At 41.3% G+C, this 20,429-nt stretch overlaps 2 protein-coding genes across 3 annotated transcripts in view; both read left to right on the forward strand.

Moving 5' to 3' along the window:
- UNG (uracil DNA glycosylase) overlaps positions 1-12,804 on the forward strand; it is a 26,645-nt gene extending 13,841 nt beyond the window's left edge. Inside the window, exons 5-7 of the mRNA XM_075214175.1 lie at positions 10,057-10,145; positions 10,867-11,045; positions 12,400-12,804. Coding sequence (XP_075070276.1) covers positions 10,057-10,145; positions 10,867-11,045; positions 12,400-12,540 — 409 coding nt within the window. The 3' untranslated portion in view covers positions 12,541-12,804. The remainder of the gene's footprint in view (positions 1-10,056; positions 10,146-10,866; positions 11,046-12,399) is intronic.
- A 6,198-nt stretch (positions 12,805-19,002) lies between these two features.
- ACACB (acetyl-CoA carboxylase beta) overlaps positions 19,003-20,429 on the forward strand; it is a 115,191-nt gene continuing 113,764 nt past the window's right edge. For both annotated transcript variants that reach the window (XM_075214207.1, XM_075214217.1), the window contains exon 1: positions 19,003-19,123. The gene's annotated coding sequence lies outside the window, so the exon portion shown is untranslated. The remainder of the gene's footprint in view (positions 19,124-20,429) is intronic.

Consider the following 20,429-nt stretch of genomic DNA (forward strand, 5'->3'; position numbering starts at 1 on the left):
CGCCTTACACAATGAAAATTGCAGCCTTATCCCAACAGTAAGTACTACCACACTAAAACAGATACCAGAATACAAGTTAAGGCAGCACTTTGTACTTGTTGAGAAATAGAGAATCTGAAAAGAAGAAATGGATAGTATATAGGATAGTAAGTCCTACTAATTTGCACAGTTCATATTCTTCTTGTGATCTTCACTTATTTCCACCAAATTCTTCATCTTTTGAAAAAAACAAAACAAAAACATTCCTCTTCCAAAGCTTCAATGAATCGTCAATTGGCGACATCATCATCATTTATTTATATAGCGCCACTAATTCTGCAGCGCTGTACAGAGAACTTCACATCAGTCCCGGCCCTATTGGAGCTTGCAGTCTAAACTCCCTAATATAGACACACTCAGACACAGACAGAGAGGGAGAGACTAGGGTCAATTTTGATAGCAGCCAATTAACCTACCAGTATGTTTTTGGAGTGTGGGAGGAAACCGACATAAAAAGATAACCAAAAAATATATAATATAGTGCAGTAACTTTAAACTAAAAGAAATCACTAGTGTTTAGTAGTGCTCCAAAACATTAAAAACGCCACAAAAAAATCCTCTACTCCTATGCAAATTTGTGAGTCCACTGAAAAGTGTCCCATCATAAAGATGTGCAGGAAATCTGTGATGTTGAGTTACCGTAGTAGCCAGAAATGCATGCAGCAAAACATTGCAGTGATATTTTGCACAGAACTGAATTCCTCCCTTACAGTAGTCTACTACTGGCACAGTGTGTTGGTTATACCTTTTGATGGAATTAAAGGTGTTCAGCTGTGTTAATGTGGATGTTAAGCCACAACGCTTTTGTTTCTTAAACAGGTTGCTGTTTATTAAAGATGACAACAGTAGGATATGCAGATACTCACACTTGCTAACTTGTAGTACAGCAGTAGTTCAACAGTAGTAACAGTTTGAATACAGTTGATCTTATACACTTGTGTATACAGATGCAGGCAGGTTGGTAATGCACTTGGTGGTTCTCTGTGCAGGTTATTGTGGGCATACAGACTCCTCCCATATATAAAATATATATATATATATATATATATATATTGTCGAAGTCAGCATATTGGATAAAGTCCTTTCAATTAAAATCGAGCAAACTTGGTTGTCTTTGTCTGAAAAGATACGTACGGTATGCTACGGCGTGAAAGGGCGTACGCAGCTCCAACACGTGGAAACAACAGTATTTAGTCTTTTACATACATTCGCACAAACACTTACACTTGTAAAATAGTACACATTAAAGGTAGTTGCAACACATAGTCATTTATGTGTTAATATAGTAGTATTTATATTTAATATTATAAGTTATATGCATATCAGCAAAACATATGGTACACGTTGAAGGAATCTAGTCATGTGTGGTATCATACTAATCCTCTTCGCATTTGCGACTGTCCGGAATCGCAGAGTGCATACACAAGTTATTAATGTTAAGGAATTATGGACTATTATGACTGAGTAATCTTGGCGGGAAGATCAGAGCTCATCCCCTGGAGAGATGACCCCCTCCATTGGATTCCTGAGCTTAAACTAGCCAATAATTGACAACCCCTTGGACCTTCCTGAAACCTGGACCAATAGAAGCAAGCTATACCATCTGCATTGTTTTTACTGTATTTCTGTGTGCATATAAGCAGCAGCTCCTCATCTAGTGTTCAGACATCTTGTCCCCAGACTTCAGGATTGAATGACTGTACACTGGATCCAGAGCGCTTGCGATAAGTAACGGCTGTACTTATTATTACTTTGCTTGAATATATTCTGCTACCTTAAGAGAATAAATCTTTGTGCGTAGGAAACACAAATCGAGATTCGACAATCGTTATTGGTTAGCGACAATACGCACTTAACAATTTGGGGGCTCGTGAGCTTTGGAGGTTTCATTGCCGGACGATACGCAAGACCAACGGATTTCGGTTCCGCAACAAAGGGTGGAGACGCGTCATATACGGATAAGAATGCAATGTGTTCAAAACCTGAATTTTACTCTGTGTTGTGAAACCGAATGTCCGTTTTGCATTGTCTAGGGCACGCTAACTAGAACCTAGGGACAAAAGAGAAAACTGTTTCTTTTTACGGTCATTGTGCGTTTTAACTGTATTACATTGCTTAGTGTATGTGTATTTCCTGCTGTGCGTACGCGAACTTCCGGTAGATTTTCCACGTGGTTAAACAATCGGTTTGATAGTTGTTATACATGCATAGTATAATTACTTGTGAAAACCTCTGGGACATTATTACTATTGTTGGGAACTTTGATTTTCTGCGCAGAAAAGGTGTATGTCTTTGCCCAGGATATCACCAGATGATGGACTTACCAGAGAAATATAGCTGGTACTATGGTTCTCTGGTAGCAGGGTGACAACGGAACAGGAGAAACAGCAGATGGTGAGAGAATGCTCAAGGAAAGTCTATGACTAGCAGCAACTGGTAATGAGTAGATGAATGTACACGAGGAACCAGATGGACAAGGGAACGTGAGGAGAGTCAGTGGTGTGCGTATAGCAAGTTGTACCACTGCTATAGTGAGGAGGAATGTCCAGGAGTAGCGAGGAGGTAGTGAGAGTAAGCGGTCTGCGTATAGCAAGTTGTACCGCTGTCTATAGTGAAGGAATGGAATCCAGGTGAAAGTAGGTAACGGGGAAGTCAGTGGTCTGCGTATAGCAAGTTGTACCACTGCTTATGTGAGAGGATACTTGAAACTGGTGTCACAGGGAACAGGAGTCAGTGGTCTGCGTCAGCAAGTTGTACCACTAATATATATATGTGAGGAGGGGCACGAGGAGATGAATGTAAAGCAGAGTATACACGGGGCACACAGAACTTGATCCCACGATGATATCCACAATACAACGATAACTGACAAGCACTGCTTGAAGTATACAAAGTCACAATAGCTATCCAGGCAATAGGAAACAAAGTCAATGGTAACAATAGCTTCAGTGGATAGGAGGCTTCGGAGGAGAACACAACTCAGTCCAGATGGATATGCAATACAAAAGCAAAGTCAATGGAAAGTATGCATACCGCGGTTCAGGAGAGCAGGCTGTCAGAGAGACGTGCAGGGATACCTGAACGGCTGAAGGCCGGCAGGAGGAGAGACCACTGGAGGGTGGAAGCGGTAATCAGGTTGGTGCAGCGCACGGCAGGTAATCCAGAATCAACGAAGCAATACTCAGGAAGCAGTAGTAAGTGAAACTGGAAACATGATGAACACGGGAGAGTTGAGGCTGTCTGGTATCCAGTAGTAGTGGTGGAGGCAGCGGAGAGAAAGCACGCTGAACACTGGAGAGTAGAGGCGGTCTGGAACCCTGTAGTAGTAACGGAGGCACCGGAGAGCTGACACGATAAACACAGGAGAGTTGAGACGATCAGGAACTCTGTAGTAGTAACGGAGGCAGCGGAGAGCTGACACGATAAACACAGGAGAGTTGAAACGAACAGGAGTCCGGTAGTAATAGCAGATAGGAATCAGCTGAGTGCAGGCACGATGAACACAGGAGAGTTGAAGTGGTCTGGAAACCACAATAGCAGTAAACAGGAATCAGCAGGAGCTGAATACACGAGGAACACAGGAACACATTCAGAGGCTCATGGGGAATGAGACTCCAAGATCAGGCAACCAGGTAATGATCACAGGTGGTTTAAATAGGGAGGGTTGCCTGATCATCCAATCAATTAAAAGCAACAGGTACTGAAGGTTTGATAAGGGCTGCACATGCGCAGACCCTCAGGATGGCGGACGGCCACGGTTCCTGAACACACAGAAAATGGCACTCACAGTCCGGTGAGTGACAATGTCGTGTAATTTGTTGACTTTAAATACACTAAGGTTTTATCGATTGTAAAATAGAGTGTCAGTTGCTGTTTGACGAGGCAGGTGCCCAACTGGTGTACGGTATACAAGGCAGGTATACCGGGGGCGGAAACTAAGCTAGTACACCCAAGGGTAATCGCATCGCTTACTGATAACCTTTAAGCGTTGCGATTGCACCGCACGGCAAGGAAAGCCGTGATTGTGACTTGGGAGTAACGGGGAGGAATTACGTTGGTAAGGCTGGTAATTGACTTTACCGGATGCTACCAGTTGTAATAAACTTAACAGATTTTGTTGGAGAGTCAGGGGTTATCAGGGAGCTGATAACCCTTTAGTCCGCATTGATATTTCTGAATTAGGGGTCCTCGTTTAATACGAGAGGAAGAGAGTGGACGCGGCTTGTAGCAAATACGTCCACGGGCCGGTAAAATATCTCTAGCGGTAGTGTTGAAATTAGTGGCAGGATATTGTGTTATTTCTGGAACCCTATTTTGTGGCAGGATATTATATTTCTGGGACCCTATTGTTCAACATGGGTGCTAAGCAAATGCTAGAGAAGGCCAAGGTACTGCCTAAGGAAGGGCCTATTGGTTCAGAGAGATTTCTCATGTGTAAGAAATATGGTGCATACGCAACTGCGTATTGCGACACGTGGGTCAAGATGACCAAAGATTGTGATAAGCCTTTCCCAACAATAGGGAGTTTTAATGCAGAGGTACTAAATACTGTAAAAGATAAAGTATGGTTGATTAAGTCAACTAAAAAGAGAAATAGACATAATGATTGTTTAAAATTGTGGCAAATGGAAGGTAACACGTGGCAGAGCAGCGAATGCACAGCGAAAGTAGGCGTGGCAAAAAGCGTGCGCACGGCGGAAATAGCCGTTGAGAAGCGTGGCGAACTCAGCGCAAGCGCGCCCCCGCCACCTTATGTGGCGGGAGGGGTAAGTACAGCCGTTATTAAAACTGAAAAAGAGGATTTATGTACTTACGTTAAATCCGTTTCTCTGATTACGTCTGGGGGACACTGCTTACCATGGGTTGTGGAGGGGAGCTTGGGAGTTGGCACCTAACTAGTTAAACTTTAGTACTGCTGGCAGACCCCTCCCCTCCACAATCCCCCTGCCTCTTCCTGTTCAGTTAGTTTTAAAAAGCCCAAGGATAAAAAGGGCAGTCAAACAAGAGCACACAGAAGAAAAACAGAAGGGAGGGATCGCAGTGTCCCCCAGATGGAATCAGAGAAACGGATTTAATGTAAGTACATAAATCCTCTTTTCTCTTTCATCCGGTCTGGGGGACACTGCTTACCATGGGGACGTTCTAAAGCAGCCCCTTAAGGGTGGGACTACTCTGAAAATCCCGTTTGTAAAGCACTACGAGCAAAATCTGCATCAGCTGATGCAAAAACATTAAACTGATAAATTTTTATAAAGGTGTGGACAGAGGACCAGGTGGCTGCAATGCAAAGCTGGTCTGCAAAAGCTCCATTCCTTGCTGCCCACGAAGCCCCTACCGATCTGGTGGAATGGGCTGTAAGTCTCTCCGGCACAGGACGGTTAGCCTTTATATATGCTTGTCTGATGGTAGACGTAATCCATCTTGCGATGGATTGTTTTGAGGCTGGCCAGCCTCTCTTATTAGGGTCATAAAGTACAGAGAGTCAGTACGTCTAATCTGGGAAGTTCTTTTGACATATATGCGGAGAGCCCTAACAACATCTAACTTATTCATAGATTGTTTATCTGAATGAGAAGATGAGAAAACCGGAACTACAATTTCCTGATTAAGATGGAAAGCTGACACTACTTTCGAGACAAAAGAAGGAAGGGTCCTTAACACCGCTCTGTCCTCGTGGAAAACCAAATAAGGTTCTCGACAGGACAAGGCTCCTAATTCAAAAACCCTACGAGCTGATGCGATAGCCAAAAAAAAGAGGACCTTCCAGGTCAACCACTTTAAATCTGCCTCGCTCAAAGGCTCAAATGGAGGCCCCTTGAGCATGTCCAGTACCATGTTGAGATCCCATGGAGCTGTAGGAGGTACATAAAGAGGCTGTATGTGTAAGACTCCCTGAAGAAAAGTTCTAATATCTGGCAAATCAGCTAATTTCATATGAAAAAATACTGAAAGTGCCGATACCTGTACCTTTAGGGAACCTAATCTGAGACCTGCTTCCAGGCCCTCCTGAAGAAAAGCTAACAAGCGAGGAATACGAAAAGCGGACGAATTGCATGTCCTGTTTTCGCACCACCTAATGTAGGCCTTCCAAATCCTGTGATAGATGCGAGATGAAACAGGTTTCCTAGCTAACATCAAAGTGTTAACTACACTGGAAGAAAAACCTCTGGACCTCCAGAGGCTGGATTCAACAGCCATGCCGTTAAACTGAGCTGAGGTAAACTCTGGTGCTGGAATGGACCCTGCAGAAGAAGGTCGTCTCGATGCGGAAGGTGGACCCCTGGTCCTTCTGCCATAGACAATATGTCTGCGTACCACACTCGGCGCGGCCAAGAGGGAGCTACTAGTATTACTGGCAGACCGCCCTGCCTTACTCGTTTGAGTACGCGAGGAAGCATGGAAATTGGAGGAAACAGGTATCCTATCCTGAACTCCCATGACATAGTCATGACATCCACTGCCATGGCTATGATCCACGACCATGGAGCGAAAGATCTGGCCACTTTCAGGTGATCCTGAAACAGCCACCACTGAAGAGATTCTCTCGCCCTCGGGGATAGGGAGATCTTCTGAAGTTCCAGGTGTAGGTGTGATCCTGACCACTTTGACAATAGATCCCACTGGAAACATCGAGAATGGGCTCGACCGAAGGGAATGGTCTCGAAGGAGGCCACCATCTTTTCGAGTAGCCTCATGCATAAATGCATTGAGGGGCTTGGGGAAGACAAAACCTGAGTAGGTACAGCCTGAATAGAGCTGATCTTCTCTACTGGGAGAAACACTCTTTGTTTGCTGGTGTCCATGATGAGTCCCAGGAAAACCATGCGCTGACACGGGACCATCTGGGATTTCTTTGAATTTATCAGCCAACCGTGGCCCTCGAGAACCGCCGGGGTGAGGGATAAGTGATGAAGTAGGCAATTCTTTGATGAAGCCTTGATGAGTAGGTCGTCCAAATAAGGAACGACCTGATCTCTCTGCAGGTGAAGACATGCTGCCATTATTGACATAATCTTCGTGAAGACCCTTGGCGCTGTTGAGAGGCCGAAGGGGAGGGCCCGAAACTGGTAGTGGAATGATCCCACCGAGAATCTGAGAAGGGACTGATGGTGGATCCAAATGGGAACGTGGAGGTATGTGTCCTTTATATCTATGGACGCCATATACTGATCCTTCTCTAGGCCGTTTATCACTGACCTCAGAGATTGCATCCGAAATCTGTCCACCCTTAAGTGAACATTGAGGCCCTTTAAGTTTAGGATGAGACGAAAGGAGCCGTCCGGCTTCTTGACTAAGAACAGGTTGGAATAGAAACCCCGACCTTTCTGGCAATCTGGAACTCTGCAGATGACCTTCTGAAGCAGAAGAGAAGCGACACAATCCTGTATAGCCTGTCTTCTTAATGGATCCCGGGGTAGCGGGGTCTGGAAGTAACGCTGTGGAGCCGTGCCCAACAGGTCTATCCTGTACCCTTCTGAAATAATTCCCCGGATCCAAGGATCTTGGGAAGACGCTGCCCACTGTTCCCAAAACAGAGACAGACGTCCCCCCACTGGGGCCCCCTGTGGTACAGGGTGGTCGTCAGGACGCAGGCTTCTCCTGGGTCTTGGAGGCCTGGCGCTTAGATGCAAACGAGGATCTCCCCCTAGTAGAGGCAAAAGTTATCTTTAGTCCCATCAATCACCATGTTATTCATGGCTCTCCTTTTCAAAATGGTGCAACAGAGGTTTTTATTGTTTTATTAGAACAAGAACATATCTCTAAGGCCTAATTTCTCTCCTATTGCATAATTACACATGACCATCAGCTACTGTATGAGAGTACTGAAGATTATGGTCTCCACTTTGGAAGCTGTTCCATATGTGCAGTTTCACATGTGCCCCCCTTCTGAGTCTCCTCCAATGCTCATGGAACGCTTCTGTTAAGATGTCAACAATCTTCCAAGATGATGGTGTCCCTGAGATGATTGGTGGATCCATCTAACCTAGTGGTGGGAAGACCTTTCTCAATCTGTTTGGCAGACGGACACTGTGGATGCCGGCCTTAGAGATGGGGGTGGTATCTTCTCAGGAGTCTTCCCTACCAATCAACATATTTTCTGGCTCTGAGCACATGGCTGGCGCTTCTTAAAGGCCAGACTTCAGATGGACAACACCACTGCAATGGTTCACATGAACCTTGGGGACCTGGATCATGATGTAAACAACTTGAATCCTGTAAGACCCCCTTTTCATCACAGCTAAGCTGTTTTTAATGGCATGACTCTTGAAGTTCCTCATTTATCTTCCTGAATCTACCACAGGCTTTGGAAGATGTTTAAGTAGTGCAAGTTGGTGGATTTCTCTCATAGTTTTTCCAGACTCTGTTAGCTCTTGTTTCAGATCGAAAGGTTTTCTTGCAATGACCACGCCACGTTTGGTCTCATTTTTCACTCTACAATTAATCCTTGACACTTTAATCTCGTTCTGAGAGTGCTACATGATGCTCCTTTTTAAGCTTCTCCATTTGGTCCCCTTGCGATTTACTTATGTGCAAGATGTCTCGTTTATTTTCTTGGTTTGGTGCATCTCACTTTGTTCTTCTTTTCAACTTAGGGTACTTATTGGGTTCCACACCAACCAAGAATTGGTGGTGCCCTCCTTTCGTCCCTTTCCTTTTAACTGTAAGGAGGTGGTGCTTCACTCTCTTGATGAGGTTTGTTTATCGATGTACCTTTCCAAAGATCGTGCTGTGATGCTCTGGCTCTCGTTTTTGAATGACCACAAAAAGGGTTTTGGTACCTTCCCCCAGTTATTCTGCTGGATTTTGACTGTCAGCAGATGGTTCTATGCTGTAGCGCACTTGACTGCTGGCGTTCTGTTGCACAGCACAGGGCTTCAGTTAATCGGTTCTGCATTGTGGCTAGATACACATCCCTGCATACTTTTTGTAAAAGGTGGATGTTTCCACCTTAGGAGAGACTGTCTTTAGCAGGAAATTCCTTAATGTGGTAATGACCGCTTAGGTATTCCTCCCCTACTTTAGAGCTACTTTGGGACATCTCATCTCATTTGTGTCTCGCTACTGCAGAATGAGCTATGCATCAGAAAAAAAGTTATTAATGACAAGTTCAAAAAATCCCCAGTTAGAGGGATACAGGCCAAAAAAGTGTAAAAACACCAAAGCGTACATAGGGATGTGGTTTTCAGGCCCTCCTCTATAGGGATATTGGAGGTTTTGGGGAAGTGGCAGCCATTAGGCCCGCACCATTTTCCATCGATCATTGGGGCATGGGACCCATAAAAGCTGCTGCATCCTGTATATCTTGGGGGGGCGGGTAGGGGGTAAAATAAATGCAAGTGAGAAAATTTACATAAAATAAATTTTGACCATGCAAGATGACCCCAACCTTTTGACCAAAAGGCCAGGGCACAGGAGGCGTGTAGATAAAAAGAGAAATTTGTGCGGTGTCATACTTTCAAGTGAGGGTCACCACTTGAAACAGATTTTGGGCACCCCTGGGTTGCTACTCTGGGTGCGGTACCTTCCAGGTTTGCTGGCTTCTGGAAAGGAGACCAAGGTATTCTGTCCATTAGGGGAGGCCCCCTGACTTAGCCGAGAGGCCAAAAAAAACAGGCTAATGGTAAGCTTGATAAGAGCATATAAAGGGAGATGGAGGGTTTGCACTTAGTTTTAGCCGAGTGACCTATTTATTAGGGTTGGTATATAGCCTATAATTTGTGTCCTTCTAAAGCATATGTGAAAAGAATTTAATGGTAAGTACAAAAAACGCCAACCAGCCCCCCCTCTTTTTTTTTTTTCTTTCGCCCGCAAGGTTGATATCCGTTTCTAAACGGCATCCATTAAAGTAACCAAGGCTTGATAAATGAGCTTACCTAGAACTTTGGGAGCAGCTCCACAAGTTAATTTGCACATCAAAGAAATGTGTATGCATATTGTATCCCTATGGATTAATGGTGCTGTGTACATTAACTGCATTTCTAGTCTTGTGTTCAAATTTAAGTGGTCTCTTTTCAGTCTTAAAAACATGTACAAGGAGCTGCAAACTGATATTGAGGGTTTTGTGCACCCAGGCCATGGAGATCTAACTGGCTGGGCCAAACAAGGTAATAACTGGTCCACATCCTACCCAGTAAGTTTTATTGAAATCTTAGGTTGTCATGAAGTCAATCGTTCTTTAGCAGTAATATTACCCTGTTTATCAAGTGTATATATTAATGTATCAACACATGAATGGTAGTATGATTAAACCACTAATTACATAATCTGCCAGTTCTAATTGGTCAGTAAAGCGAATAAAGGATCCTAGTTGCTGCACTGGCTCTTGATTACCTTCAGAATCCAATTCAAGCTACTGACCCTTACAAACTCTTTTCACACATGTCTGACTTCAAAGATCTCTACTCTTCCTTTCAAATCGAGCCCCTGACCTGTGCCTTGCTTCCTCTCTGATAACCAGCTTTCCAAATCTTCTCCTATGCTACTCCCCACTCATGGATCTCCACATCTCCCCAAAGCTTTTTCAAGCGCTCTCTGAAAACCTTTCTCTTCACTATAACACATCCTGCCCTTACCTAATACTATTTCCTCTGGGTGTAATACCAGCTACATTCCCACGTCCACTTTGGGTCCCACTAACTAATCATGCATTAAGCTCTCATAAGGAAGGCCTTTTTTACCCTGACTTACGTCTGCACCTTTTGGACGGTTTTTAGATGTTTGTAATTTTTATGACTTGTCATTCTGACTGCACAGTTCTCAGAATTGTGTGGTGCCTTACAAATAGATGATGATGATTGTTAGACCTAATAATATTTTTGCTCACAGGAGTTCTCCTCTTAAACGCTGTGCTGACTGTGCGGGCACATAATGCCAATTCGCACAAAGACCAAGGCTGGGAGCAATTTACAGATTCTGTGGTGTTCTGGCTCAACAAGAACCTTGATGGCTTAGTCTTCATGCTCTGGGGAGCCTATGCTCAGAAGAAGGGCATTGGTATTAACAGAGTAAGTTTTCACTGGACCAGGAACAGTGGCATTATAAAAAGGGAGTACTTTAGAAATGTCTTATCTAAACTTGTCAATGATCAAACCTATATGTAGTACAGTCATCGGTCTTTAAAGTATCCCCTCCCTTATCAGCAGCTGAATTTTATGCGCAAACGTACATGAAAATGTGTTTTCTTTGTCGAAGGCGTATAATTGGATGGACGAAAATATATTGGTTTAATTTTGTTTTGCCTTGCGATTCGTACGCCACGTAACACGTGGCGTAGTGCGATCGCACGGTAAAATACGCACACACACTCGCATTACAACATTTAGTTATTTATATAATTCATATTCATATTGATTTCGTTACACTGTAATTTATGAGCAGATAATATTTGGTTTATTAGCAGTATATATATATATATATATATATATATATAATGATTATACGTACACTTCAGTGATATATATATGGTTCAGGTTGTGGGAAAGGTGGCATGTCTGGTATCATACTGAAACCCTATTCATCAGCAGCTGTCCTGTGCAGTCGGCGAAGAGATTGCACATTGCATACTTTAGTTATTGATATTAGGGAATAAACCTATTGTATGATGCTGGCTATGAAAGGAGCAGACCACCTGGAGAGACGACCCCCACCTTTGGATTCCTTAGATTAAATCGGCCTATGACCTGTTTACCCTGGACCCACCCAACGTCTGGACCTATAGAAACGATCTACATCATCTCTATTGTTCACTGTGTAACACTGTACTGTATATAATCATAGCTGCACACACCCTGGCCCTCAGTCAACTCTGACACAGTATTCTAACAGATATACTGTCCACCGGGTCCCGTGGGTGCACAGCGAGCGCATGCGATAGCATTGGTATGTATTTATCTTTTGGTATTGGCTGTACTGTACTGTATCATAATATAATAATGTATTGAATTGTTGACTATTTACATCTGCTAAAATAAATCACTTTGTGCTTTGGAAACACATACAATTGATTGGGCAATGCTTATTTGAAAACGATAAAATTACTTTAATATCTTTTATGTTGCCCTGTTTATTGTGCTATCCTCACGATAATGCCTGTGTAGGGGACTGTGTTTTAAGCTGGTGGTATAACGAGGGAGTACTGAAATAAAAATACTCAAAGTCCTGAATGTTTCGTACACCATAATGATATTGGGCAATTAGTGAAGGTTGGGCAACTTGGTATATATTTATATGGATTAACCATTTATTTTTCAACTCCATTTTTGTTTGTCTAACATGTAGTTGTAGTTAGTGGCCTTTTAAAGTTGAGCAAGAACCATGTACGTTTCTTTTCCTTCATAACTTGTTGTTTTTCTCTGACAGAAACGTCATCGTGTTTTGCAAACCGTTCATCCTTCCCCTCTCTCGGCCCACAGAGGATTTTTTGGCTGCCGTCATTTCTCTAAAACAAACTCCTATCTACAAGACTTGGGTAAAGAACCCATTGACTGGAAGGCCTTGTGATCGGAGCAGAGCATTAATACTTCAATAGGTATTAAAAGAAGAATCGGACAAGAAATTGCTCTCCATTTCACTAGAATGTAGTTATCTGATAAACTGCACAAAATCTGTTAAAATATTCAGTGGATTGGTGCTGATTCGTCTGTGTTCATTTTCAATGTGTAAATACTTGAATGTTGAAATGCTGTTATCTTGAGACCTGAATATGAGTGTTTTATTCAAAGGGTTGAAGAAATATGTACCATAAAATGCAGCCATAAGGATTAAGCAGACAGTCTTAGATTTGTTATAGGTCATTTAGATCAATCGCCCAAAAAAACCCCAAAACCTGTTATCTGGGCGTTCAACCCTGGTATTTTTGGGGATAATTGTATGTGTGTTTTTTTGTTTTTTTTTATGACTTTTATAACACACAGTGCATGAAAGGGATAAAGAATTGTTTCTATTAATGTATAATATGCATATGTTTTGTACATAGTAAAAATTTCAGATTTTACAGAGTTGTAAATATGTTAATTGAGGACAGTGTTGATAAACATATAATGTGTCTTTTAGTTGTAATAAATACAATTTGTAAAACAATCTGAACTTTTTTTAAACTGATGACACTGTACCCAGTTTTGGTAAACATAAGGAAATAGAACATTGTGTTAGGAAAAACTATACCGCAGGGCAAATTGATATTGTAACACTAAGGGGCATATTCAATTGTCGGCGGAAATGCCTAAAATCTCGCGGCGTGCGTACTATTACCATTATTACGGTAATAGTGTGCGTATAAACCGTTATTACGGTAGTTTTCTCTCTGGATTTCATCTTGCAGCTCCCTGAGCCGTAAGCTGAAATCCAGCTTACTATTACCATAATAACGGTAGTAGTTAACGCCGCGGAAAACGGCGATAATTGAAAATGCCCCTAAGAACAATGGCCTGGATGCCTTAAACTGTCCTATCGAGTTTAAGGCCTCATGAACATTATGTTCAAAGATAACAAATCTCCTGTTTAGGTAGCACTTAAAATGCCAGTTTCTTCCCACAGTCCAAAAACCTACTGGGTGGGTTTAGGGAATTAGACTGGAAGCACCAATGGGGCACAAACTGATTTGAATGACTACAAATTCTCTCTATAGTGCTATAGAAATCAATAATATATAAACCAAATATATGAAATTTACATTCATAGATATGCCCGGGGGCTAGAAATGGGAATGTTTTTACTTACTATACTGCAGATAATCTCCAGATCTGGCCCAAGCAGCTGATCCATGTAGTGCTCCCCACATACTGAGCAGGTGATGCTGTGACAGTTACATTTACCAGGGTTCTGTGAGGTGGCACTGGTATTGTGACATCACCCGAGGTTAGCTGTAGGCCATGTGACAAATCTAGCAGTGAGCTGAATACATTAACCTGATGGGTATTTACTGAAAGGTACAGGCAAAATGAGACAATTCAAAAGATTGAATGTTTCCTAATTAATAGGAAAGGGATAAGTAGGGATATATGTTAATATAAACACCAACTTGCCATGTTCTATAGAAGGAAATGTCTTGAGAATTAAGAGTACTAAAGTCAGAGCAGAAGTCTGTTGGCAAATCTAGATTATGGGTCAGTTGAAAACAGGCATGCAAGTGTGTGTGTGTGTGTGTGTGTGTGTGTGTGTGTGTGTGTGTGTGTGTGTGTGTTAGGGAATTTAGACTGTAAGTTCCAATGGGGCAGGGACTGATGTGAATGAGTTCTCTGTGCAGCGCTGCGGAATCAATGGCGCTATATAAATAAATGATGATGCAAACAAAGTGCAAAATCAGGATCCAAAAGAATATTCAAAATCTAAGACAAGGTTCAGGGCAGACAGCAAACAATCCATTGTCAGAAGCAGGCAAGGACAAATAATTGAAATCCAATAATATTAAGACACCCAGGAACCACAAGATAATGGGCAATCATATAATGGCAGGTCTTGTATGATGGACAATTGCATTTGTGCACTATTTAGATGTGCAGTACCAGTTTGCTTATATTTGCAACCATCAACACCAGTAGCAAGGATGGTAAATGATGAGCAAACTGGTGCTCATGTGCCTACATACAGCAGGAAAATGGCAAATCCTTACACTGACACTTCATGATAACATAAAATGGATGCTATATTTTCCCACTGCAGGCAGACACTTTTATTCACAAACACCTGACAGATGAGACAAAAGTCATTACATTAACATTTCTGCTAATGTTTCTAGAGTGAAATAGAATATGAATTGATAGGCAGATAGAACATTTGCCAGTTCCTGATCTATTATTTCACTGCTAGTTATGGTGATTGTTTGTTTAGGATCAAAAAGATAAATCCAAACAAAATACTTTTGCGTGCAGTAAGAAGCGTTAAATTGAAATCCTGACCGGTCAAACGACTCTCTATTCTCCTCAATCACAGTGTTTGGCAAAGCTTTCTCTTGTACTGTGCGAGAGTATGGAGAGTCTACAGGGGAGGTGGGTACATTATTATGCTTGGTGTTGAGAGCGGAGAAGAGTAGAGCATGGAGTGGATCTGTTACACCTGTTCTGGTACCCTGGCAGATTCAGTGAATGGACCATAAGATTTAAAGAAGCCTGGATTTGACTTTTAACTCCTATGCTCAAAATGAACAAAAAAATGGTAGTTATTTTCATAGTTTGGTTAGTATTACAAAAAAAAATTCTACCGTATAATGTATTTTTAAGGGTCACATAACTATTGCAAAGGGAAAAGTTTTTGTGTACCCTTTATAAAATATGTCAACAGGAATGATGTCCTCCTAATGAAGTGGGAGCCAAACTTTGCCCTGACATGCAGTTTCTCTTGCCCGCAATAAACATGTCAACAGCAACTGTGAATGTGGCTCTTTTCTATATTGTAGTAGTTGTACCATACCACTAGAAACTATTTCAAGCTATTTTCTGAGGCAACCTGAAAAATACTCGACTGAAATCTCAAAAACAGTTACACATGAGAGCTGAAATTACTGTGTTTTGGGTAAACCTAGCTGTCTTAATGATATTTTTTGATTATGTAAACTCTAGTGAAGACTGGAAACAAACTATGATGGGTACTGCCACTATGTCTGATAAAAGATTTGAAGACCAAGTGCTTCAATTAAGATTATTTAAATAAGATCAGCAGAATCAAACAGTGATGGGGGTATTGTGAAAGCCTGTTCACTATGTGAATAGGGATAGATGGTTTCCCTAGCAACAATGCAAAAAACTGATACTCAGCCTGGCAGCTGTTGCAGGTATTTTGATCAATGATTATTTACACCAATAATAGTCAATATTTCACAGTTATTAGGTGGGAGAACCAACAGATTTAAATGTTTATGTAAACAAAAAGTCCAAAAACGCCCTACACAATGAAAATTGCAGCCTTATCCCAACAGTAAGTACCACCACACTAAAACAGATACCAGAATACAAGTTAAGGCAGGACTTTGTACTTGTTGAGAAATAGAGAATCTGAAAAGAAATGGATAGTATATAGGATAGTAAGTCCTACTAATTTGCACAGTTCATATTCTTCTTGTGATCTTCACTTATTTCCACCAAATTCTTCATCTTTTGAAAAAAAACAAAAAAAACAACATTCCTCTTCCAAAGCATCAATGAATCGTCAATTGGCGATATCATCATCTCATCATCACTTATTTATATAGCGCCACTAATTTTGCAGCGCTGTACAGAGAACTTCACATCAGTCCCTGCCCTATTGGAGCTTGCAGTCTAAACTCCCTAATATAGACACACTCACACACAGACACAGACAGAGAGGGAGAGACTAGGGTCAAAAAATCCTCTACTCCTATGCAAATTTGTGAGTCCACTGAAAAGTGTCCCATCATAAAGATGTGCAGGAAATCTGTGATGTTGAGGTACCGTAGTAGCCAGAAATGCATGCAGCAAAACATTGCAGTGATATTTTGCACAGAACGGAATTCCTCCCTTACAGTAGTCTACTACTGGCATGTATATATGTAGTGGGGAGCATCCGGTCACCTTCTACCAGACTTTGAGAGACTTATATATTTATATACAGAGTGAGTTAACAGTACTGCGCCCGTTATTTTTACTGGTTAGACAGGAAGTGTCCCCCACTACCTGTTTCCTCGCTATAAAACCGGGGATTGTGCTGCAGTTGCCATAGCAACGCAGCAGGGGAGACGGAGCGAAAACGGTCTTATATACTAACAGTGTACATCAGCTACAGTTAGGCATGAATCAGGAAATTGTAATTAAATGTTACCACAATGCTGATATTTAACTGCACAATTTCAAGTTATCTGTACGTGTGAAATATTACAATACAGTTAAAGCATATAATACATATAAAACCATTTGCTATTGTTAGGAGCCTCGGGCACCGCCGGGTGCCGAAATGACAGCGCTCGCGCTCCGGCAACACAGGGCAGCTGGGCGCGTGTCTGCAAGCCTGCGGGCTAATTAGACCGTCATTAAATAATAATCATTCCCTGGGGGTGATTACAGGGCAAAGCCCTGATTGGCTGGCTTCAGTATTTAAGGCAGGGAGGGCTTATCCTCCCTGCCGGTTATAGCGTGGATTCTGTCTGTTGCTGACCTGCTTCTGTCCTGTTTCTGCTTGGTCCCAGTTTTCCTGTGGATACTCTGCCCGTTTGCTCTTGGTCCCGTTGTGAACTTATTGCCATGTTCTTGGATTCTGCTGTTGTGCTGGTGACCCTGACCCTTTGGCGTGTTATTTGACCATTCTACTTGCTTGTGACCCCTGACCTCGGCTTACGTCTGACCATCCGCTACCATATACTCAACCTCCTCTGACCTGTCGCTGCGGTGTTGTTAACGAACTTGCACTACGCTAGGAGTTAAGTCCTGGGGGCATCCAAGTACTTGTGAGCACATAAAGCTTTACGGGAAAGGCACCTGCTATAGGTAAAGACCTCTGTCATCTGTTGAGCAAGTTCGTTATCAGACCGGCAGCCTAACAGCTATAAATGATTGTGACTTATGATGAAAACTTGTAGTCAGATAGTTGTGTTGCACCGCACCAAGTAGACCATTATTGCTCACTATAGGTATATAATTAGTAGTTATTCTTTATAACATATATTTGGAAGGTGCACTCACACACTCTATTGAGATCAATATTGTGAACAAGAGAAAGAAAAAAGTGTGTTTAAATAGTGAGACACTCAAATGGTCATGAATCTTAAAACTTATACTTTTATTAATTATTATTAAAATAAATAGTTGAATAGTAGGTCATTCAAAGGACTAATAGCGAAATATTTAAAAATTTAAAAATGTAAAATGTTTTAAATATTTCGCTATTAGTCCTTTGAATGACCTACTATTCGACTATTTATTTTAATAATAATTAATAAAAGTATAAGTTTTATGATGAAAACTTGTAATAAGTTATACTTTTGTGCCTGAATACTATTTTGTTATTTTTTACTTTTTGCATAATTGAGATACTTTACTTTTGGGCAAGTGAGTTTGCATGCATTGATGGAGGGGTATTTTATTAAACCTATGAAAAGGAAAAAGTGGTTTTGCCCATAGGCACCAATTGGATTTTTGTTTTATTTAAAAAAAAAAAAAATGATCTAGAAAACATAGCAAGAACCTGATTGGTTGCTACGAGTAACACTAACATTTTTCTTTGCACCTCTTATTTCCTTCCCTTGTGTGCACTATATTATAAAGATAGACGACAGTACTCAGTATGACTTGACCACTGGATTTGATCATAATAATACAGTACTATTATAGGCAACACGAATTTAGGACAGTACACCTACCCAACAAGACGATTCGACATGATCGTGGTACGATTGTATTCCACTGACCAACCAACCAAAAGGAGAATAACTACTAAATACTAACAGCAAATCTTCACAACCTGTGTCTGTCCCTGGAAATCTGTCAAATAAATGTTCACATTAGGACGGCATTGTCACATTACAACGGGGCTGCAAGTGATTCGATTCTTCCATGCCGACCAGAAACAGATCCGCATACTTTCCATTTAGAACCTTGAAGCTGTGCCGTATTGTTGGCCAACAGAAGACATCTTCACGGACCAATCACTGAAAGCCTGTGATACCAAACAAGTGTTTAATTAGAATGCTGTACTAGTGACCCGCGGTCATTAACTCGTGTATAATTATCGTTCAACACATAATCTGAGGGATGCACACTTAGTTCCGGCCTCTTCCACCTGCAGAATTCCATTACAAGAGAGGATAAAAATGATTACAATGCACACTATCAAGTGTCGCCAACTGTTCTAGCACCGCGGCCATTTGCTCGAAGCCCTAACTACAAGACATAGGCGATAGGCTGCTGCCTACCCGAAATGGCTCCACGAACGGAGACAGAAATGACTAGTCTATGGCGCTAGATGACAGTTCTCCAATTAGTTCCTGTTGTCACAGTAACGCGTAGCTCTCCTCTGTGCTCTGATTGGTGCCTCAGACTGGAGGGCGGGGCTTGTGCTGACAGTCCTGTCTTTAGCAGTAGTAGCAGTAGATGACATTAAGTTGAAGGAGATAACAGCAGCAATAGTGGAATGGATGGTAAGATGGCTTTATTCATATGGACTGGGCATAAGGGGAAACGTATGCTTACCGGATATTATTTATATACAGAATGATCCACTAGGCCATAAGTGCACTCGGTTTAGTGCTCCCATCACTTTCTTATTACGGCTAAATATTGGTTTTACATATAAGATTCATGTTTGCAATTCAAAATATTGTAGTAAGATGCACATCTAGAGGATTTAACCTGCATCTGTAAGAACATTGCATTTTGGAACGAGCGTTTTGTAGCTTTTGAGATTCTAATGAATATTTAATACACATTCCAAACGTGTTAAACCAGAAACTATGTTTGGCCTAACTTACTTCGCGGCAGTGTTGTCCAATAAATATATTTGGTTACTATATTCATAGCATCCTTTGGATATTATAGGACATGTGGCATGTAGTAAATCATACTGTTCAGTGACCAAAATCACATAGTTTAACTATGTAGAAACTGGCTGCATCATTCATATGGGAAAGTTCTACTTAGAGTTAAGGCATTTACACATGTAAATATGTGTAACTGGCTATAATTAAGTCCCTTGTTTACTGTCAAATGGGAAATTTATGTTTGGCAAAATGGCAAATTAATGTCAGTTTGTACTGGTGGAATTGTGTTGCTAATTTGTAACCACATTTTTGTCGTTTTCAAAGGTTCATTTTGGAGCTGTAAAATGACAAGTAGTTAATCTGGATTTTAAAAATATCAACAAATATATCAAATATCATCAATCAAGTGCAACATACTTGTATTTCACATTTACTATAATTAGGAATAATGCAAAACTTTATATACTGGAATCAGCACTTATACACATTAAAGCCAATTGTATATATTTAAAATGTGTTAGAAACTTTTCCTAACAAAATACATTTAAGATAAATCTGTGTTTAGTCCTGGAAGCATTTTTCAGCACATCATAATATTGTATGTCAATAGATACAGCACAAAATATGGCAGCCCCATATGAAGAATTATAGAAGAGATTAGGGAGAACCTTTCTAACTCATTTTGTTGTAAGTTTGCTCATCATATATGAATTATGACATATAACTGATTGCTATCCTTCATCTTTTTGTATGATCGATAAACTTGTATTTACTTTTTAATGACTATATTATAGTGAATGTAAATATATGTGTGCTCTGATGTATGTGGGCTTGTATCTAAACATCCTATATTCTTACTTGTACTTAAATTAATTGTGTCTGACCACTTGATATATGTGTTGCCATATACAGCACAGGCCACCAGTCAGTAAACAGCTACAGGCAAATATGACCTTTGTCACACATA

Source organism: Mixophyes fleayi, chromosome 1, assembly GCF_038048845.1.
Source record: "Mixophyes fleayi isolate aMixFle1 chromosome 1, aMixFle1.hap1, whole genome shotgun sequence".
Lineage (NCBI taxonomy): Eukaryota > Metazoa > Chordata > Amphibia > Anura > Limnodynastidae > Mixophyes > Mixophyes fleayi.